Source organism: Neoarius graeffei, chromosome 2 (assembly GCF_027579695.1).
Source record: "Neoarius graeffei isolate fNeoGra1 chromosome 2, fNeoGra1.pri, whole genome shotgun sequence".
NCBI lineage: Eukaryota > Metazoa > Chordata > Actinopteri > Siluriformes > Ariidae > Neoarius > Neoarius graeffei.
Window position 1 is genome coordinate 23637468 of NC_083570.1, and position 24012 is coordinate 23661479.

Here is a 24012-nt window from a genome sequence, read left to right on the forward strand (position 1 = left end):
ACATACAAGCTATAGGAAAATAACTTCTTACACTAAGATGTGTTCTTGACAACAAACCTAATAAGATTGAACCTGACATTCAATAAGATTGAGAGAGCTCTCAAAAATGTACTATAGAAACACTTCATACATACTTCAAAACCAGCTCACTCTACCAGAACACAAGCAAAGGCCCTCTCTCTCAACAAGAACGCTTTATCACTTGCAAACAATGACTTTTTGCAGGGAGTAAATCCAAAGTACGAAAAACGAAAAAGAAACGACTGAAATTCCAAAAAAAATTTCAAAAGTATGCACATTTGTGATACATACAGTACAGACACACACACATCACATATCAACAAATGCTAAAGATATCCTTTAGCTGTATAATACAGTAAAAAGTCCTGCACTGAGTTGATTCAGACGAGTATATTGTTCACACATGAACAGGAAATGCACAGTGGAAGTGGTAGATCAGTGGTTAAGGCACACTGAGCTCAGAAGGGTGCGATTTTAAAACCCACCATCACCAAGCTGACATTAACCCTTCATCTGCTGAGTTGTATCCTGCTGCTTTGGATAACTGCATCAGATAAATATACACAAAACGCAATTTTGGCTTTCAGTTTAGTTACTTTTCTCATGGATCTGGGGAATATCCTGGAAACACTGGATGTAAAATATACAGAAATACACCATGGATGGCATGCGAGAAGGTTGCAGGGAAACACACACACACACACACAAATGCAAACACACATAAAATAATGAATGGAGGCTCGTTATCTTTGGCCCTCCACCTACTCGTGTGGTTTTAGGATTTAGGAATCAAATTAATAATTTGATAGTTTTTGATAGTTCTTTTTTTATTGTTTGGTTAGAATTGTTTTGATCAATTTTGTAAACAGTGTGTCAACATGTGAAAAATAAGCTGTAGACAGAGCTTTGTTGGAGGTTGTGTTTGTGCAACAAAAGAATTCATGAATTTTGAAAGCTGAGGTTCTTCAATCGTTTTCATGTCAAAGCAATAAAAAGTAATACACAGTGATGGACGTTCAGCCCAAATGGACCCCTGTTGTGAGATTTGAAAATATGAACACAGTCTTGACAAATTAATGTAAGTAATAAAAAAAAAAACTATAAATAAGGTGTAATGCAGGAAGTGAAGATGGTGGTCACTGACAGAAATACAGCAGAAAAAGGTGTGAAATTTGCACAAGTCTATTTACAGCCAAAAAGTGACATGCTTCATATGAGTTCTTATAGAAGCATTCAAGAAGACAGAGATGATGAGAGATGTAATTCAGTAAATATGGAAAAACATACAGGGTAAGTAAAATAATCTAACTGTAGAATCCTCCTTATTCATACACCCACCTCTCTTCATCAGGACATTTAGACTGAAGTAAATCAGGAAGAAAAAAGCTGAACAGGTCGACGTGCATGTTTACCTTGTGTATAAAGATTACTGCTGTCTTTGGAAAATTTAACAATCATACATGCTGGTCTTGAAGTTCTGCATTTTCATAACATTACATAAAGCCATCGTCAAATATTTCCACTGAATGTGTTCATCTCTGTTGGCCCAATTAATATTATAACACTTTAGTAAGTAAAGCTATTGTGAATTAAAACTTTAAATGATAAACATTTGACAGTGTTGGGTTTGGTTGTTCAGGAACAGGGCTGAACTACGGCCGACTGTAACCCAGTCTGGACAGAAACCACATTAACTAAACACAAAGCAGATGAACTAAGAACTGGCTAATATTCTCTCTCCTTTCTGTCCTAGAAAATAGAAAATATCTTCACTCACCTGCAGTGATGTGAAACACAACAGACAGAAGATACAAGCACTTTATCATTACTGATTCTTCTGCACACACAGTATAAGTTACATGTGTTAATCTAAATGCAGGTAAACAACGAGTGTTGTTGTTTTTGTTGTTTTGTATCCAAATGAGAGTCGCAGCTTACCCGTCTGTGTTCTTGCTTCTTGAAGGCTGATCTTGTGGCCGATTGTTTTGAAACAATCTGACTTTCAGTTGTTTGTTCAGTTCTCCATTCATTTGCTTCTTCCATGCAAGGGTGAGATATTACAGCTGAGGCAAGCATATCCAGTGGAGAAATCAGATGGCTAGTCCACTCATTCTCCATTTTCTCCATACTGAGTACTCCATGGTGGTGTAGTGGTTAGCGCTGTCGCCTCACAGCAAGAAGGTCTGGGTTCGACCCCCGTGGCCGGCGAAGGCCTTTCTGTGCAGAGTGTGCATGTTCTCCCCGTGTCCGCGTGGGTTTCCTCCGGGTGCTCCGGTTTCCCCCACAGTCCAAAGACATGCAGGTTAGGTTAACTGGTGACTCTAAATTGACCGTAGGTGTGAATGTGAGTGTGAATGGTTGTCTGTGTCTATGTGTCGGCCCAGTGATGACCTGGCGACTTGTCCAGGGTGTACCCCGCCTTTCGCCCGTAGTCAGCTGGGATAGGCTCCAGCTTGCCTGTGACCCTGTAGAACAGGATAAAGCGGCTAGAGATGATGAGATGAGATGAGATGAGTACTCCGCCATTACTGCTCAACTCAGGCAATTACTAAAACCCGGGATAGAACGGGATGGGATGTCACCTGTTTTAGCAACAACCGCAGGGAGGTCACTGCCCGAGCGAAAATACGTCCCGTTCCATCCCGGGTTTTAGCAACAACCCTCGGCTCACACTCCGGGAGAACTGGTGCAACTGAACTTACTTTCCTCTTCTTGTAGTTTTATTTTCCTTTAATTGTTGGTACTGCACCCTCTTTCAATATGGACTTATAGCCAATGCTCGTCAACAGATCAGAGGTCTCATACAAGTCTTCAGTAAAATGTGCAGAGCAGAGGAGAGACCACTTCATAGGTGCCCGAAGTGCCCGTGAACTTCTCGCAAAAAGCGAATTTAAGGCCAGACAATTTAAGTAACCCTGTAGTTAACAATATAACTGTTTCAGACTAGCAATTAGAATGTTTTACTCCCCTCAGAGAAATTGAACTAACTTCATTAATTTCCATATCAAAATCTTCAACTTGTATACAAGATTCCTGACTTTCAAGACTCTTCAAACAGATAATACATGAAGCAATTGAACCTCTTCTAAAAAATAATCAGTTATTCCCTTAGAATTGGCTATGTACCCAAATCCTTTAAATGAGCGGTTATCAAACCCCTGATTAAAAATCCTGACCTTGACCCCTGTCAGCTGTCCAATGATAGGCCAATATCAAACCTCCCCTTTATCTCCAAGATCCTAGAAAAAGCTGTGGCACAACAGTTATGCTCAAGTCTACATAGGAATAACATCCATGAAATGTATCAGTCAGGATTTCTCATCATCGCACAGAGACAGCACTGGTTAAAGAAGTAAATTACCTACTGTTGGCATCTGATCAGGACTGTGTCTCCCTGCTTGTATTGTTTGACCTTAGTGCACCCTTTGACACCACTGATCATTCCATTCTCCTTGATAGACAAGAAAATGTTGTGGGAATCAAGGGAATGGCCCTCTCCTGGCTCAGGTCTTATTTAACTGATCGCTATCAGTTTGTTGATGTAAACGGTGATTTTTCTATGCATACGAAGGTAAAGTTTGGTGTTCCACAAGGTTCTGCGTTAGGCCCACTGCTTTTTTCTGTATATATGCCACCTCTGGGTAATATTATTTGTAAGCATGGGATGAGCTTCCACTGTTATGCTGATGACACACAGTTGTACATTTCTGCAAATCAGATGAGAGACACCAGCTTCATAAAACTGAGGAATGTGTAAAGGACATCAGTCACTGGATGCTTATTAACTTCCTTCTACTTAACTCTGACAAGACAGAAGTACTTGTACTTAGCTAGAAGTAGGTTTTATGATGACGTAGTAACTCTGGGTGGCCTTCCTGTTTCTTCATGTGCAGCAGTAAAAGACCTAAGTGTGATCATTGACTCCAGTCTTTTGTTTGAAACTCATATCAATAACATTATGATGATAGCTTTCTTTCATCTCAGAAATATTGCTAAGATAAGAAATATTATATCACTACATGATGCAGAAAAACTAGTTCATGCTTTTGTTACTTTTAGGTTGGATTATTGTAATGCCTTACTGTCTGGATGTTCCAACAAATGCATAAACAAGCTTTAGTTAGTTCAAAATACAGTAGCAAGAGTCCTTACTAGTACTAGAAGATATGACCACATCACCCCTATCTTATCCACTTTGCATTGGCTCCCAATCAAATTTCATATTGATTATAAAGTACTACTATTGACCTTGAAAGCACTGAATAGTTTTGGCCACAGTACCTGACCAAACTTCTGGTCCTATATAACCTGCCACACCTACTTAGATCAAAAGGTGTGGGCTATCTGTTGGTACCTCATATAGTGAAGGCTACATCAGGGGGCAGAGCCGTTTCTTACAAAGCTCCACAATTATGGAATAGCCTTCCAAGTAGTGCTTGGGAATCAGACACAGTCTCAGTCTTTAAGTCTAGGCTGAGAAATATATATATATATATATATATATATATATATATATATATACCGTATTTATCCTAATAAACGCGCCCGGGCGCGATGCAAAACATGAAGGGGGAGCATCAATTTCGACCCTTAAATGACAAAAATCGAACATGACAAAATCATCGGAATTTAAAACATTTATTTTCAAACACATGAAAATACAGTTAGATGTCCAAAAAGTCAATTAAACAATGTCCAGCTCGCTTATAAGGATAACATTGGTAAGTAAACTATTTGTAGTGACGTCACAATTCACGTCATCGTTGATGTTTATGAGCTCACAAAACAAAATGTCGTCCTCAAAACGATCCTTCACCGCTAGTTTTAAGTTAAAGGTTGTAGAACTGGCAGAGCAGAAAGGCAAACACTTAGCTGCAAAAACATTTAATGTTCACCGTAAACGTGTACAAGAGTGGTGCAAACAAAAGGTACGTCTCCACCCGTATTGATATCCGCAGCAGAGTGAATGTCCGTATTTTATACTGTCCATGTTTACTAACGCGATTTCTGGTAAAAAAAAATCAGCGGTGAAATTGAACATCTCTGTTGTGGTTTGTTGGATTTAAAGTTTGTTAAATGAAGAAAATGGTTGGTAAATACTATTCTAGCTCTGAAAATCGTGGAGGCGCGTCAAATAGGGAGGGCGCTTCTATAAGGATAAATACGATATATATATATATATATATATATATATATGGCGGCACGGTGGTGTAGTGGTTAGCGCTGTCGCCTCACAGCAAGAAGGTCCTGGGTTCGAGCCCCGGGGCCGGCGAGGGCCTTTCTGTGTGGAGTTTGCATGTTCTCCCCGTGTCCGCGTGGGTTTCCTCCGGGTGCTCCGGTTTCCCCCACAGTCCAAAGACATGCAGGTTAGGTTAACTGGTGACTCGAAATTGACCGTAGGTGTGAATGTGAGTGTGAATGGTTGTCTGTGTCTATGTGTCAGCCCTGTGATGACCTGGCGACTTGTCCAGGGTGTACCCCGCCTTTCGCCCATAGTCAGCTGGGATAGGCTCCAGCTTGCCTGCGACCCTGTAGAAGGATAAAGCGGCTAGAGATAATGAGATGAGATGAGATATATATATATATATATTTATATATATATATACAACCCCGATTCCAAAAAAGTTGGGACAAAGTACAAATTGTGAATAAAAACAGAATGCAATGATGTGGAAGTTTCAAAATTCCATATTTTATTCAGAATAGAACGTAGATGACATATCAAATGTTTAAACTGAGAAAATGTATCATTTAAAGAGAAAAATTAGGTGATTTTAAATTTCATGACAACAACACATCTCAAAAAAGGTGGACAAGGCCATGTTTACCACTGTGAGACATCCCCTTTTCTCTTTACAACAGTCTGTAAATGTCTGGGGACTGAGGAGACAAGTTGCTCAAGTTTAGGGATAGGAATGTTAACCCATTCTTGTCTAATGTAGGATTCTAGTTGTTCAAATGTCTTAAGTCTTTTTTGTCGTACCTTCCGTTTTATGATGCGCCAAATGTTTTCTATGGGTGAAAGATCTGGACTGCAGGCTGGCCAGTTCAGTACCCGGACCCTTCTTCTACGCAGCCATGATGCTGTAATTGATGCAGTATGTGGTTTGGCATTGTCATGTTGGAAAATGCAAGGTCTTCCCTTAAAAAGAGACATCGTCTGGATGGGAGCATATGTTGCTCTAGAACCTGGATATACCTTTCAGCATTGATGGTGTCTTTTCAGATGTGTAAGCTGCCCATGCCACATGCACTAATGCAACCCCATACCATCAGAGATGCAGGCTTCTGAACTGAGCGCTGATAAAAACTTGGGTCGTCCTTCTCCTCTTTAGTCCGAATGACACGGCGTCCCTAATTTCCATAAAGAACTTCAAATTTTGATTCGTCTGACCACAGAACAGTTTTCCACTTTGCCACAGTCCATTTTAAATGAGCCTTGGCCCAGAGAAGACGTCTGCGCTTCTGGATCATGTTTAGATACAGCTTCTTCATTGAACTATAGAGTTTTAGTTGGCAACGGCAGATGGCACAGTGAATTGTGTTCACAGATAATGTGCTCTGGAAATATTCCTGAGCCCATTTTGTGATTTCCAATACAGAAGCATGCCTGTATGTGATGCAGTGCTGTCTAAGGGCCCGAATATCACGGGCACCCAGTATGGTTTTCTGGCCTTGACCCTTACGCACAGAGATTCTTCCAGATTCTCTGAATCTTTTGATGATATTATGCACTGTAGATGATGATATGTTCAAACTCTTTGCAATTTTACACTGTCAAACTCCTTTCTGATATTGCTCCACTATTTGTCGGCACAGAATTAGGGCGATTGGTGATCCTCTTCCCATCTTTACTTCTGAGAGCCGCTGCCACTCCAAGATGCTCTTTTTATACCCAGTCAATGACCCAGTTAATGACCTATTGCCAATTGACCTAATGAGTTGCAATTTGGTCCTCCAGCTGTTCCTTTTTTGTACCTTTAACTTTTCCAGCCTCTTATTGCCCCTGTCCCAACTTTTTTGAGATGTGTTGCTGTCATGATATTTCAAATAAGCCAATGTTTGGCATGAAATTTCAAAATGTCTCACTTTCAACATGTTGTCTATGTTCTATTGCTGTTACGGTTTTGCTGGGATTCAAACCTAGGTTGCTGGCGTGATAATCCAGCAAACCCCCACTGGGCCACCAGGGTGATGACTGAAGTGCAGAGGCATGAGGCGAAAGTAGAGTATCAAAAACAGTTTATTTACACTATATACAGTCCAAAGGAAAAAAACAAACAGATAATCCAAAAGCTCAGAAGATGTACAAAATACAAAAAATCCAAAGGGTCAAAGTCCAAAATCCAACTAAGAAAAGAAGAGGCAAAAACTCAAATGCTCAGAAGATCAAAAGGTCAAAACAAAATCCACAAAGTCCAAAAGAAAGAAGCAAAAACCAAGAATACAAAGACACAGGCAAGGTACATGGGACAGAGGGAACTAGCACTAACAGCATAGCAAAGGAAAAAGACTCCGTGACAAGGGAACAAACAGAGGGGTATTTATACACACAATAAATAGAACACAGGTGACAATAATGAAGACAAACAGGCAATCAACACAAACACAAAACACAGGAACAGTGGCGGCCTCTAGAGGCCAAAACAAACATGACAAGAAAAGGAAATAACAGCGGCCTCTAGAGGCCAAAACAGTCCCAGTCCTAACCCCCCCCCAGGAGCATCTCCTGACGTTCCCAGGGCGATCCAGATGGGCCGAATGGAAGTCCCGACAAACTCCTTTATCTAGAATGTCCCAGGCGGGGACCCAACAGCGTTCCTCAGGGCCATAGCCCTCCCAATCTACTAGATATTGAAGCCCGCCGCGGACCCGGCGGGAGTCAAGCAGGCAATGCACGGTGAACACAGTCTAACCCTGGAAGATGCGGGGGGGTGTGGGGTTCCTAGGGGCAGGGGCATATGTGGACGTCAGTACGGGCCGCAACAGGGAAACATCGAATGTGGGGTTGATCCTCAGAGTCCGGGGCAACTGGAGCCGGTAGGCGACAGGGTTCACCCTGTGCACCACCATGAAGGGACCAATGTAGCGAGGAGCAAGCTTGCAGTTCTCCACCTGCAGCGGAAGGTCCTTAGTGGACAGCCAAACCCGCTGCCCAGGGCCGAAAGCATGGGCAGGTCTTCTATGGCGGTTGGCCTGAGTCTGGTTGGTTCTGGAAGTCTGGATGAGGGTCTTCCTGACCTTGCTCCAGGTCTTGCGACACCGTCTCACATATTGGTTGACCGAGGGCACCCCCGCGTCCTCCTCCTGGTCCGGGAACAGAGGTGGCTGGAACCCGAATTGGCACTGGAATGGCGACAGCTTGATGGCCGATGACTGCAGGGTGTTGTGGGCGTACTCTGCCCATGGCAGCCAGGTGCTCCACGATGTCGGGTTATCCATAGCCAGGCCTTGCAGGGTGGTTTCCAGGTCCTGGTTGAGCCTCTCCGTCTGGCCATTGGACTGTGGGTGAAACCCAGAGGAGAGGCTGGCAGTGGCTCCAATGACCTTGCAGAACCCCTGCCACACTTGGGAGGAGAACTGGGGCCCTCGGTCTGAGACGATGTCCTGCGGGAGACCAAAGACTCGGAAGACATGAGTGAATAATAGTTTGGCAGTTTCAAGAGCAGAAGGGAGCTTGCACAGTGGTAAAAAGCAGCAGGCCTTGGAGAATCTGTCAACTATGACCAATATGACAGTGTTACCTTGTGACTCAGGGAGACCCGTGATGAAATCAACTGCCACGTGGGACCAGGGACGCCGGGGAATGGTCAGAGGATGCAGGAGACCCTGGGGACACTGTCGCGGGTTCTTGGTTCTGGTGCAGACCTCACAGGACAGGACAAATGACCTTACTTCCTTCTCCATGTTAGGCCACCAGAAGCGTCTTTTCAGGAAGTCCAGGGTCCTCCGAGCTCCCGGGTGGGCGGTGAGAGGGGAAGAGTGACCCCACTGGAGATTGGCCCGGGCTTGATGTGGGACGCACAAGAGGCCCGGTGGCCCCGTCCCAGGACCGGGGTCCTGGTGTTGGGCTCGTCGGACGGCCTCCTCAATACCCCAGCGGACAGGGGCCACAATCCGGGATACAGGGATAATAGGCCCGACTTCACTCTCCCTGTTAGTGGCAGAGAACAGCCTGGACAGTGCGTCAGGTTTGGTGTTCTTGGAGCCGGGGCGGTACGAGAGGGTGATGTCAAACCGACTGAAAAACAGGGCCCACCTAGCCTGTCGTGGGTTCAGTCTCTTGGCTTGCTGGAGGTACTCCAGGTTCTTGTGGTCCGTCCAAACCAGGAATGGATGTTGCGCTCCCTCCAGCCAGTGCCTCCACTCCTCAAGGGCCAGTTTGACCGCTAGCAGTTCTCGATCCCCCACATCGTACCGGGACTCTGCAGGACTCAGGCAGTGGAAGAAGTAAGCACAGGAGTGCAGCTTTCCTTCCGAACGTTGAGAGAGCACCGCGCCGACACCACTGTCCGAGGCGTCCACCTCCACGATGAATGGTTGGGAGGTGTCCGGGAGGACCAGAATGGGTGCCGTGCAGAAGCGGTGCTTGAGGTCTTTGAACGCCTTTTCCGCCTGAGGAGACCAGACATAAGATCCACCTGTCCCTTTGGTGAGGTCCGACATGGGTGCTGCTACAGAACTAAAGTTCCTGATAAACTTGCGGTAGAAGTTAGCAAATCCTAAGAACCACTGAACCTCTTTGACGGACTTGGGAGTGGGCCAGTCCTGGACGGCCAGGGTCTTGACTGGGTCCATTTGGAGTTGGCCTGTCCGTACAATAAAACCCAGAAAGGAGACCTCGGGAACATTAAATTCGCATTTCTGGGCCTTGGCGAACAGATTGTTCTGTAGCAGCCTCTGGAGAACCTGGCGGACATGGTGGCGGTGCTCCTGCACGGTCTTGGAAAAGATAAGGATGTCGTCGAGATAGACAAAAACGTACAGGTTAATCGTGTCCCTCAAGACGTCGTTGATTAGGGCCTGAAAAACAGCTGGTGCATTGGTGAGTCCGAAGGGCATCACCTGGTATTCGTAGTGCCCAGAAGGGGTGTTAAAGGCAGTCTTCCACTCGTCTCCCTGTCGGATACAGAGATGCAGGCAAAGGTGTCAGCTATGCCAGAGTTTTCCCAATTTGCTGAAGCAGTACCTCATGGCGAGCAAGGGCCTCACGTTGGCTTGTGAGCATTTGTCCGTGAGCATCCATGGTCACTCCGAAGTGTGTCGGAGCTGCCATAATTCCCTGAAGGTTGGCCAGGTAGACAGTTGAAGCAGACTCTGCTGAGTCGGTTAGGGACAGAGTCTTTCTGTTAGGATTTTGCTGGGATTCAAACCCAGGTCACTGGCATGATAATCCAGCAAACCCCCACTAGGCTACCAGGGGGATGACTCAAGTACAGAGGCGTGAGGCGAAAGTAAAGTATCAAAAACAGTTTATTTACACTATATACAGTCCAAAGGAAAAAACAAAAGGATAATCCAAAAGCTCAGAAGATGTACAAAAAACAAAAAATCCAAAGAGTCAAAGTCCAAAATCCAACTAAGAAAAGAAGAGGCAAAAACTCAAACGCTCAGAAGATCAAAAGGTCAAAACAAAATCCACAAAGTCCAAAAGAAAGAAGCAAAAACCAAGAATACAAAGACACAGGCAAGGTACATGGGACAGAGGGAACTAGCACTAACAGCATAGCAAAGGAAAAAGACTCCATGACAAGGGAACAAACAGAGGGGTATTTATACACACAATAAATAGAACACAGGTGACAATAATGAAGACAAACAGGCAATCAACACAAACACAAAACACAGGAACAGTGGCGGCCTCTAGAGGCCAAAACTAACATGACAAGAAAAGGAAATAACAGCGGCATCTAGAGGCCAAAACAGTCCCAGTCCTAACAATTGTGAATACAATATCAGTTTTTGAGATTTGTAAATTATTGCATTCCATTTTTATTTACAATTTGTACTTTGTCCCAACTTTTTTGGAATCGGGGTTGTATATATATATATATATATATTAGTGCTGTCAAAAATGTCGCGTTATTAACGCGTTAACTTGACTCAATTTTAACGGCGATAATTTTTTTATCGCGAGATTAACGATCTGTGACATGATGCCACGCCCCGCACAGCCAGAGTCCTCTGCCCTCCCCCGAAGAGCCACGGCGCTCGGCTTAGGTTTCGTTTTCCCATCGGCGGCTCCAGCCCCACTTTGCAGTGGCTGTGACAAGACGTGTTATGCTCTGCAATAAAAAAAAAAAACATTGGTACAGCCAGTGTTCGAACTATGCCGATATTTTCAGGGGGTACCTTTTTTTTCCCTTGGGGGGGGCTTGTGCTTGTCTCAGAGCGCGGATCTCCATCGCGCGCTCACTTCGGATATGCAAATGCTTCCCGTTACACACGATTGCTATGTCAATAAACATCATTTTGCCAATATTTTAGAGACCCCCCAACATTTCCCAAATCACGTTTTCAAGGGATCTCATGTCTGTTTCAGGGGATCTCAGATCCCCCGAGTACCCCCGTAGTTCGAACGGTGAGCAAGCCCATTCACTTTTTTATGCTGATAAGAGAATTACAATGGTTTTTCATGTGACAAAAATGTGTGATTAAATTGCGATTAATCGCGAGTTAACTATGACAGTCGCGACATTAATTGCGATTAAATATTTTAATTGCTTGACAGCAATATACACACAATTTGGTAAATGAGTAGATCTGGAGGGTCCTTAGGCATAGAGTGTTTCAGTAAACTGGGATGTATGGATGCTGTCGCCAGCCCCCCCATACACACACACACACACACGTTCACTCGAGTTTGTTGATGGTGGAGTGGCTGATTGCTTTATTTCCCAGGACTCCCTCATGTCTGTGTTACCTTCTGGCTCTCCCCTTTTAGTTATGCTGTCATAGTTAGTCTTGCCAGAGTCCCTGCTTGCACTTAGTACAAAATGTATACTGTTCTTAACTGTTAGGTAACACTGGGCTACCTTACAACCTGTGTCCCCCCCCATCTCTCCCTCTGTCTGTCTCTCTCTGCTGAGTTACAGGTCAATACTGAGACACCAAGTGATGCTGGCCTCTTCTGCTTTTCGGACCTGCCTGATCCATCCTGATGCCCTACGTCTGCCTCATGTCTCATCACATTGCTCCTGTGGAGGATGGCCCCATATGGGCAGTTGAAAGTTGCACTTGGACGATGGCTCTGAACAATTACAGTTTTGCTATGATGGCTGAGGACTACAATTGCCATTATAACTTTAGGACTGCAGTTATCATGAACAGTTTTGCACTCAAGTCTCCATCAATAAACAGTTGATAATTTCAACAAAACTGAGTTCATGCTTAAACTATATTGAATTTCCTGGTGACGCAGTTGTACTTCGTGATGATATAGGGCACAGTTATAAAAGCAAGTATAATTACGCTATCTGTTATCACCCAGATGAGGACGGGTTCCCTTTTGAGTCTGGTTCCTCTCGAGGTTTCTTCTTCATGTCATCTGAGGGAGTGTTTCCCTTGCCCCCATTGCCATAGGTTTGCTCATCAGGGATAGATAAATAAATTTATTAGAGATAAAAATAGCACATGCTTAACGTCTTTAATGTTCTGTAAAGTTGCTTTGCAACAATGTCCATTGTAAAAAATATGCAATACAAATAAAGTTGACTTGTCCTGACTTTACAAGAAGGTATCCTCTGGCAGTTATCTGAATGTTCATAAAACCATACTTGCATACATATCGAGCATTCTCACAGTACTTCAGACCCACTGTGAGACACTCAGCATGTCACAATAAACACATGACTGTGGCCAGGGCAGCATGGGGACTGATGGGAGAATATAGTGACTTCCACTTTCTCACAGCATCATTTAACCAACATTGTGCCATGCAATGGGTATACTGTGTAATATTCCATGCTCAATGATATACGGTCTTATTTCATTATTTATTGACAGTTGGTAACATTTTATACACACACACACACACACACACATACTTACATACACACAAACACACATTATCTATCTATCTGTATATGAGAAAGAGAGAGGATATTACATGTTGGCATGAAGATAATCTTTGAGGGGTAAATACATTTCACGAATGATGCCACAGTTGTGTGTTCTCATGTTCGAGCCACTGTGAGACATTCAGCCTGCCAGAGTGACTACATGACTGTGTCCAGGGCAGCATAAGGACTGAACAGCTACTTCCTCTTTCTCACAGTGTCAGTTAACATATGTTGTGGCATGCACAGAATCTATATTTAAAAAAAAAAAGACAGATCCTCACAGAGATGCAGTTGGCCCCAGAGGAATAGGTTTATTGTCATTTACAGCCAGGAAGAATACTCCAATGACCAACATTTGCATGCCATTAAATAGGTCCCTGCACAGGGCTAGTTCTTGCTGAGTGGTTACAGCTAAATAAAGAACTTCATGCTTATTTGTCAAATAAAGATACAAGGTTTCCTAAGCCTGTAACAGCTTCCCCAGACAAAAAACCATTCACACCTATTAGCAATTTCGAGTAGTCCGTTAACTGAACTGCATGTCTTTGGACTGTGGTGGCAACCAGAGGACCCCCATGCAAATACAAAGTCCACACAGAAAGGCCCCCATCAGCCACTGGGCTCAAACCCAGACCCTTCTTGCTGTGAGGCAACAGTGCTAACCACTGCACCACCGTGTCACCTAACTCATTAATAAAAGGACAAAATTAAATGATTCCCCATAAAGCATCATTCTATAATGTGTTATGATGCTTTCCATGTTGATTTCTTTTAGATCATTATGTCAAGTGCGTTTTGTAGATTTTCTCTCACTGTATATTTGAACGAGTTTGGTTTTAATGTTTCATGTCATTGTAAAATTAATTCTGCTCTATCTATTTATCCAATTCTTCTTCTTCTTCTTCTTCTTCTTCTTCTTCTTTTTCTTCTTCTTCTTCTTCTTCTTCTTCTTATTATTATTATTATAAGTAACACTGGTTTTAAACTTGTATTGATCAGTTTTGAAAACAGGATGTAAACATGTAAAAAATTATCTGGAAATACACAGTTCTGCTGAAGGTTGAGTTTGAGTGAAAAAAAAAATTGAAACCGCAGGTTTCCTCAGAGTTTTGAAAATGTGAACACATTATTGAGTAATGCATTTAAGTAAATATAAAAAAAACCTGTCACTCAGGCGTAATGCAGGAAGTGAAGATGGTGGTCACTGACAGAAGAACAGCAGAAAAAGGTGTGAAATTCACACAAGTCTGTTTACAGTCCAGAAGAGAATGAAGAAGTGACATACAAGATACAGGAAAATAACTTTCCTCTTACACTAATATGCATTCTTGAAGATAAATTCAATAATATCGTGACTGTAAGAGTTCTGTAAAATGTACAATAATTCAAGAAACACTTCATACATGCCTTCAACATACATGACTTCAACACAAGCAAAGGCCCTCTCTCTCAACAAGAACCCTTTATCACTTGCAACCAATGACTTTTTGCAGGGAGTAAATACAAAAACCAGAAACTATAGGAATTCTAAGAAATTATCAAAACTACGTACATTTGCTATACATACAGACACACAGACACAGGACCAGGGGTGGAGCTAAAGGGGGGTGGGTGGGGCCATTGCCCCCTAGCCATACAGGGCCCCAACCTTTGACATTCAGGCCCTCCCAGTAAATGTGCCTTAGGCGATTTCATTGGAAATTCCTTGAAACCTACAAGTTTTCACATGATTACAGACTAGTTGACCTATATAGCTCTCATTTTTGCTACACATTCTTATCATGGTTAAAAAAATAAAATAAAAAAACCTCCTGTGAAATCAGGATAGTTGAGGCTTTTCTTGGATTCGAGATAATTGTGAACGCATCCACTTCTGAACTGGAGGGCCGAATTATTAGCTGCATTGAAGGGAATGGCTTAGATCTCTCCAGATGCCGTGGACAGGGTTATGACGGCGAGAATAGCAGAGCGGGAGCCCCTTGCTTTGTACGTGCACTGTGCGGCTCATTGTCTGAATTTGGTACTGAATGATTCTGTCAAAACTATCCCAGAGATTAGACAGTTTTATGATGTGGTTGCCAACAGTGTTAAGAGATGGGCATTACTTGGTGACTTATTGAGCCCAGAGAGCAGGGACATAACCTTGAAACACCTCTGCCCAACCTGCTGGTCCTCCCGCTATGATGCACTTGTTGCGTTAAAGTACAGATATGGAGACGTCATTAAAGCTCTCACTTACAAGCGAGAAAATGAATGAACGAGATGAGGCAGATGCACTTAAAAAGGCCATTACTAAATTTCAGTTCATATTTTTAATCAGCCTTCAGACAAAGATTTTGGAGTGCACTAATGCCATCTCAAAGTTACTGCAGGAGAAGACCATTGACCTCCTCAAAGTGTCTGCATTATTGCAGAATGCTGTACAAACTCTACGGGAGTACAGGGAGCAGTTTGATAAGGCAAAGGCTTCCACTCTGGCATTGGCTGTGAAATGGGGCAGTCAAACGCAATTTGTAGCCATCAGGTTGAAAAAAGTGAAGCGCCGCTTTGATCACCTTAGCGAAGACAGTCGGCTTTCCAATGCAGAACATTATTTTCGGGTGAATGTGTTCTATGCATGCCTTGATGTAATCATTCAGCAGCTGTCACAAGGGTTTGTCAGTTTAAATCGGACTGCTCATTTGTTTGAGGCTATTCATCCAAATACGCTCCAGCATGCCAAGGATGAGGAGCTAAATGAAGTGGCCCATCGACTGTGTGATCACTATAGTCGGGATATTGACTCCAGCTTTCCTGGTCAACTAGTGTCATTTAGGGCTTGTTTCAAGGAGCAGATAGCGAGACACACATCTGTGCTTAGCCTGGCTAGGTTGCTGGTAGTAGATCATCCCAGCAGTAACTTCTACATTTAGTGAGGTGTGCACGGCCTTCTTGCTTTTTCTCACTCTCCCCGTCTCAGTTGCGACAGCAGAGCGCGCGTTCTCCAAATTAAAATTGATGAAAAATTATCTCAGGAGCACAATGGGTGAAGAAAGACTCTGTGGATTGGCCATTTTATCAATTGAGAATGAGCGAGCAAGAGCGCTTAACATCCCTCAAATAGTCGACGATGTTGCAGCGCGCAAGGCGCGTCGAATGCCTTTTAAATGACGAACGCAGGTTTCCGTGTTGGCTTTGTAGTTGAAGACGTGCTTAGACAATGAGGGTGTATCATTCATGAGTGCTGGATTTTTGTTGTTGTTGTTGTTTAGTGTCTATTTGGAACATAATAAAAAATGAATGGAAAATACAGGCTATGTAGGCCTGTTAAAAAATGATAAAATAATAATAATAATAAAAAAAACTTTGAGCAAGTTCTGTTCTAATATAGCCTGATTATATGCCTGAGGCCTTCTGTTTGTTTGCAATTTCACCATGGCTAGGTCCAAAGGCTATGTTCTGAAAAACTGCTTTTTGTTAGATATAGCCTGAGTCGGCCTATATACTGCAAGCCTTCTAATTTGTTTGTTTGCAATTTCGCCATGGGGGGCCCTGATTGGTGGTTTGCCCCGGGGCCTTGTGTGCAGTTGTTCCGCCACTGCACAGGACATATCACATATCACCAAGTGCGAAAGATGTCCTTTAAATATACTGTATAATACAATAGAAAGTCATTGTAGCAGCAGGGGTGTGGTCAAGCGCTGGTTTCTGAATGGAGAGTAAGGTGAGGGAAGGTGAGTGGCCAAATGATCACACCTGTGTAATCAGGTGTGCGTGTGTGTGTATCCTTGCAGTGACAAACAAGGGCTGAGATGGAGGGAGGAAGTTGAGAAGAGGAAAAAGCTTCCCTGTGTACTGTGTTTGTATGTATGTGCGCACATGTGTAAAAGCATGTGTTGACAGCTGAAAAAAATAATTGTCCTGCTATTAACCTGCATGTCCCAGTGCTCCGCCCCACACCAGAGACTGTTACACTGGTGCCAAAACCCGGGAACACTGAAGAGAACTGCCTGTATGGAATCCTCACCCTTCAAGGACCTTGTCCATGCTTTCGCCACTGCCCAGCAAAACCAGCACCAAGTACTGCTCACCCTCCGCCAAGTACAGGAGCAATGCTTTCAAGCCCTGCTGCAGGACAAGCAGCAGGATCATCAGGCATTCCAGAACCTGCTCACATTGGTAGGCACTCATGGTGTCCCTCTCCCTCCCCCTCCTTGTGTTTCTGTGTTTTCCTCCTCCCAGTTGAGTGATCCCTGAACCGTCAGTGCAGAAGTGAAGCCTGGGCTGGTGTGCTGGCACTGTGGAGAACCTGGGCATTTCCAGGATCAGTGCCACGCATTGGAGATGGGGGCAGTGGTTCGGATCCCCAATGAGCCAGATACCACCCTCGATTGGGCCAGAGTGGCTCATGGGCAAAATCCTCTGTCCTCATACCAGTGGCGGCTGGTAGTCTTTCAAACAGGGGAGGCTCGTCGGTTACGATATTTCCAGATTTTAAAAGAAAAAACACATCAGTTTTGCCCATACTCTTGCCTCTGATCTGGCTGATTGTTGGCAGGGTCACAAACTGTGAAATAACAGGTTCTTTTGGCCCATTAGCCTACTGTCCAATATACATGATGGTGGTGTTGGGGGGGGGGTATATTTTAACATTTTATATATTAAAATTGTGGCATGTTGTTTAAAAATTGACCTCGGCTGTGTTTTTGTTTAAAAATGTTTTCCAAATTGTAGCGGTGTTTAATTCATATCCAGAAAAATATATATTCCAATATAATATACTCAGCATAAACATTTTAAATAGATTCTATATTTTTGGTCCATCCATGACATATTACTAAAGTAGCCTATTTACTGTTGTTGATGTGGGTTACTTGCTGTTAGCCAATTCACTTTCTCGTACCAGGAGAGCTGAAAGGAACGAGTATTATTCCCTACCTTTTTCACCAAGTCAATTTGAGGCATTGGTCTACCCTGCTCTTTAATTTAAATTTTTTCCTCGAAAGGAAGACTGGCAAATGGTTTCGCCAAAATTAAATCAGCAATGCTTGGCATCCGTGCGCAGCTTTCTTGCTAGCTGACTAGCCCCCTCAAGTTCAAGTTCAGTCACTCAAATAAACGAAATTTCTGGAACTAAGATAGCAAACTTGACAACACTATATTTACACTTTATTTACAATGAAAATATATACAAACTAAAAAAGCTGGTAGAAACCGTATGCAATGAATGAAATCGAAATGTAAGCTGAGCTCTTACAATACACCACAGCACTTGCGAATCCGCATGGGACTGAACTGATGTTACCAGATACTGCTGACATTATCCAGCCCAAAATATGTTCAAAACCCGCCAAAATGCACTTAAAACCGCCCAATCTGGCAACACTGTACCGCTGCCTGTCTATAGTTGAAACGAGCTGTCAATCAAAGAAAATATCCGGCTGCTTTCACCAATCACCAGTCTCCTCGCGGAAACTGCCATGTCCCTCCCATGTGAGGCTCGGAGTCCGTGGGCGGGCATTTTTGCAGTATTTGTCCAATAACCGTCTTGCATTTTGAGATTGAAAAGCGCATAGCTCCCAAATGCCGTTGAAGTCCACTGAGGCTGGGAGTCCGTGAGACTCCGTGGGTGGGCATTTTCGCAGTATTTGTCCAATAATTGTCTTGCATTTTGAGATTGACAAGCACAGAGCTCCCAATCCACTGAGGCTGGGCTGCATCGCGCTGTCACGAGGGGGAAAAACTCACACACACATTAGGCGAACTGGGGAAAGTTATAACGGAATGATTTCGCACTGTAGTTGGGTTGAGCACATATATTTCTACGATTCTGGATCTGAAATAGCAATGTTATAAGGTCGGCTATAACATAAGCCTAGCGCAATTCATCCTACATGATGTTCATCATTTTTAGAGGAGGCTGAGCCTCCCTCGTTGTCTTAGAGCAATAGCCCGTGCCTCATACTGCCTATGCCGTGGCCTATTTAGACAATATCATTATATCTAGCAATGACTGGCTGCAGCACCTAATACACCTCATGAGTGGTTGAGACATGCACAGCTCACGTCTAACCTGAAAAAGTGTGCGATTGGGCAGGTGGAAGTATGATATTTGGGCTTCCACTTAGGTCATGGGCAGGTGCGTCCCCAAATTGACAAGGCCGCCTCCATTGGGACCTACCCATGGCCGAAGGCCAAAAAAGAGTTCCTGTGGCTGGCTGGCAACTATTGTAGGTTTGTACCTAACTATTCAGAAGTCTCTGGCCTGCTGACTGAGCTCACTTAAAAAGGAGACACCAGATCTGGTCCAGTGGATGGAGCAGTGCCAACAGGCATTCACTAAAGTAAAGAATGCACTGTGCGGGCAGCCACTTTTACACTCCCCTGACTTCTCTCTCACTTTAATTTTGCAGACAGACATGTTGGACAGAGAGCTGGGGGCTGTTCTGTCACGGGTGGTGGAGGGGGAGGAGCACCCGGTGCTGTACATAAGTCGCAAGCTCTCTGTGTGGGAGATGAAGTACAGCGCCATTGAGAAGGAGTGTCTGCCATCAAGTGGGTGGTCCTCACCCTCCGGTACTACCACCCTCTGCTTGGATTATGTCCCACTCCAGTGGCTCCACCATATGAAGGATACCAACGTGTGGATCACCTGCTGGAATCTGGCCTTCCTGCCTTTCAAGTTCAAGGTGGTCAACAGGTCAGGGGTGCAGATGGTGGTGGTGGACTCTCTTCCCCGTGGAGGTGGGAGTCTGCTGCAGGTTAGATGGCTCCCCAGCCTGAGTCAGGTGGTAGGGATATGAGGCAGCGGGGTTATGGTCAGGCGCCGGTTTGTGAATAGAGAGCGAGGCCAGGAAGGTGAGTGGCAAAACAATCACACCTGTGTCATCAATGGTGCATGTATGCATGTGTCTTGCACCCGAAGACTTATATGGAGGGAGGAAGCAGAGAGGAGGAGAGAGCTTCCCTAAGTGCCATGTGAGAGTGAGAGAGAGAGAGAATGTGTGTGCACGCACAAATGTATAATATATGTGTAAAACCAAGTGTTGAAACCTGAAAAGCTTAAATAAAACCCAGCATCACCAAGCTGACACTTCCCCTTCATCTGCTCAGGTGTATCCTGCTGCTTTGGACAACTGCATCACATCACATATCAACAAATGCTAAAGATATCCTTTAGCTGTATTTATACAGTAAAAGGTCCTGCACTGAGTTGATTCAGACGAGTATATTGTTCACACATGAACAGGAAATGCACAGTGGAAGTGGTAGATCAGTGGTTAAGGCACATTGAGCTCAGAAGGGTGCGATTTTAAAACCCACCATCACCAAGCTGACAACCCTTCACCTGCTGAATTGTATCCTGCTGCTTTGGACAACTGCATCAGATAAATATACACAAAACACAATTTTGGCTTTCAGTTTAGTTACTTTAGTAGTGAATCTGGGGAATATCCTGGAAGCACTGGATGCAAAATACACAGAAATACACCCCGGATGGTATGTCGGTTGCAGGGATCCAGCCACCCACCCCCACACACAAAATAATAACTAGAGGCCAGTTATCTTAGCCCAGGGGTGTCCAAACTGATCCATGAAGGGCCATGTTGCTGCAGGTTTTCATTCCAGCCATGCAGCAGCACACCTGACTTGGCTCATTCAATCAACTGAACTGTCTTCACACAGTCAAATACTTGCAGCCACACCCACCCTTGATTAAAGGGTGGGTGTGTCAGTTGATTGAATGAGCCAAATCAGGTGTGCTGCTGCATGGCCGGAATGAAAACCTGCAGCCACATGGCCCTTTATGGATCAGTTTGGACACCCCTGTCTTAGGCCCTCCATCTACTGGTGCGGTTTTGGGATTTTGGAATCTATTTCATTTAATCCTTTTTTTTTTTTACAAATTTTTTTTTATTGATTGGTTTAAACTTGTTTTGATCACATTTGAAAACAGTGTAAACATGTGAATAATAAGCTGTAGACACACAGGGCTTTGTTGGAGGTTGTGTTCAAGCAAGAAAATAATTTATGAATTTTGAAAACTGAGGTTATTCAATCATTTTTGTGTCAAGGCAGTAAAAAGTGGTACATAGTGATGGACATTCAGTCCACATGGACCATTGTTGTGAGTTTTGAAAACATGAACACAGTTTTGATAAATGCATGGAAGTAATTTAAAAAAAAAACTATAAATAAGGTGTAACGCAGGAAGTAAAGATGGTGGTCGCTGACAGAGATACAGTAGAAAAAGGTGTGTTCACACAAGTCTATTTACAGCCAAGAAGTGACATGCTTCATATGAGTTCCTATAGAAGCATTCAATAATACAGAGATTGTAATTCAGTAAATGTGTAAAAACATACACTGTAAGTATGATAGAGATGTAAAATAATCTGACTGTAGAATCCTCCTCATTCATTTGCCCACCTCTCTTCATGATTACATTTAGACTGAAGTTAATCAGGAAGAAAAAAGCTGAACAGGTCAACGTGTGTAAAATTTACTGCTGTTTCTGAACAATTTAACTAGAACTACATGCTGGTCTTGACATTCTGCATTTTACTAACATTACATAAAGCCATAGTCACATATTTCCATTGACTGTGTTCATCTCTGTTGGCCCAATTAATATTATAACACTGTAGTACGTAAAGCTGTTGTTAATTAAAACTCTCAATGATAAACATTTTGCAGTGTTGGGTTTGGATGTTCAGGAACAGGGCTGAACTACGGCCGACTGTAAACCCAGTCTGAACAGAAACCACATTAACTAAACACAAAGCAGCTGAACTAAGAACTGGCCAATATTCTCTCTCCTTTCTGTCATAGAAAATATCTTCACTCACCTGCAGCGACATGAAACACAACAGACACTAGATACAAGCACTTCATCATGACTGATTCTTCTGCACACACACCAGTCCCTCAAAGTCAAACACACACTCTGTCACACTGCCTGAGTATCTCTCTTTTATATAGTTTGGTTTTCAGGAAACCACAACCACCACTATGTCATTTCTCCTTTTGAAAAGCTCTTTCATCACTCTTTCCACAATTCAATTTACCTTTAATATATAGTATTGATACTTATTCAGTTATTTTCTCATGCAGTGTTTTTTTCTCACTTCATAGTATATTGTACTGTAACTAAACAGGGAAACAGGAAGCAATCGGGGAAACACAAGACAGGTGCGGACTGGAAAGATGCACAGTGGATCACAGACAGAAAACACTACTTCCGGTAGTCTTTGAGAAAGGCGACCTGAGGTCGTGTTTGAGGTCAACCAATCAGAGCATGTGCCATAAATAAATCTGCGTACTACGTCACACCGCGAGAAAACCGAACTTACAATATCTCAGGTTTGGGTTCCAAGATGGCGACACTGTGAGCGGGAGTGTTTAAGTTGCCCTCCGTAACCATCACCGGCTATATGTGACTTATTTTGGACTTATTACCCAGAATTCAACAACCTTTAAACGCTTTTACTACCCAATTTTTTTGCTTGCCATTTGAAGTTTTTTTTTACGCGCTGTGTCATTTTAATGGGAAAGAAAGAACGAAAGAGAAGAAGCATGGCTGAACTCGCCTCAGAACTTCATGTAAACTTTGAAATGAATGAGGACTCCTCAACTTCAGAACTACAATCTTTTCCTCCGACGCCGAGCAAAAGTCCTCCTCCCAAATTCAGAGTTGTGGGGAACGATGACTCGAGCACCAAAATCATCCTCGAAAAACTGTCTTCAATTGAGAAATCCTCTCAGGATACTGCTAAAGCTATGAACGCGCTAACGGTCACAGTGCAATCCCTGCTTAGCCAGGTCACCGCTCACAATGAACATTTCCAATCAATCGATGAAGAGATGGCGACACTAAAGCTGGAAAATCGTGACCTGAAGAAGAAAGTGAATGACCTGCAGCGTTACAGTAGATTGTGGAATTTGAAACTACATGGAGTGAGAGAGGAAAAGGGGGAAGATGTAAGGCGAATTACAATGGACATTCTCTGTAACGTGGCTCCGAGAATCAGTGACAAGATGCCGTTCACTGTGGATATTGTGCACCGCTTGGGCGAACCGAGACAGGACGGCTCCCCGCGTACAATCATCATCAGGTTCTCTATGAGATTCTACCGTGACATCATCTGGAAGGAGGCCAAGAACAACGGATTTCTGCAAGCGAACAACCTCCGCTTCAAAGAGGCCCTAACTGCAGACGACATCGCTGCCAGGTAGAAACTGTGGCCATTGGTGAAGAAGTCCAGAGCTGAAGGGAAAAAAGCCTCCTTCAGTGGCCCCTTTGCATTCATCGAAGGCAAGAAAATTGACGGATCACAGGGGTAAAATGTACACGCTTGAATTAAAGATTCCCATATCAGGTACACAAAGAGGCTTGTTCTCATACGGGCCTGAGGACATGTTTTCGTTGCTTTGCAATTGTTATTTACATGGGCATTTCCCAGATATTGGCCTATGCCTATGGACTGAAGTTATTTACAGGCCAACATGTTTAACATGATGTTACCTATTAAGAGTGGTGGTTACATACCTTGTTCTTATCCACTTTGTTCAGGCCACTTTTAGCCTATTTGACAGTTCAACAGGTTACTACAGTCACGTCGCCAGGTTTCGGAGGCGACAGTTCTTTAAACTCTCACTTCTTACTATCTCTAAGCATCTCAGTCTTAGTCTTAGTACTAGGTATTTCTTGTTTTTCTTCTAATTTTTATTTTATTTTTTTGTGTGTGTCTGTCCTTATTTGTTCTCTTTATGGCCATGCAGAATTTGGAATTTAACTGTCTTAATATTGTGTCCTTAAATGTGAGAGGTCTGAGAGACTTAACTAAAAGGAAAGCACTTTTCTTATTCTGTAAACGCACTGATGCAGATCTGATCTTTTTACAAGAGACTCACTCCTGTGAGTGAGACTGTAAATTTTGGAAGTCGTAAT

General features: G+C 43.4%; 1 protein-coding gene across 2 annotated transcripts in view; it reads right to left on the reverse strand.

The window, feature by feature from the left end:
• The window catches only part of LOC132872385 (junctional adhesion molecule-like), a 57487-nt gene extending 35517 nt beyond the window's left edge, over positions 1-21970 (reverse strand). For both annotated transcript variants that reach the window (XM_060907159.1, XM_060907168.1), the window contains exon 1: positions 21911-21970. In XM_060907159.1, coding sequence (XP_060763142.1) covers positions 21911-21959 — 49 coding nt within the window. In that variant the 5' untranslated portion in view covers positions 21960-21970. The remainder of the gene's footprint in view (positions 1-21910) is intronic.
• Positions 21971-24012: the final 2042 nt, after the last annotated feature.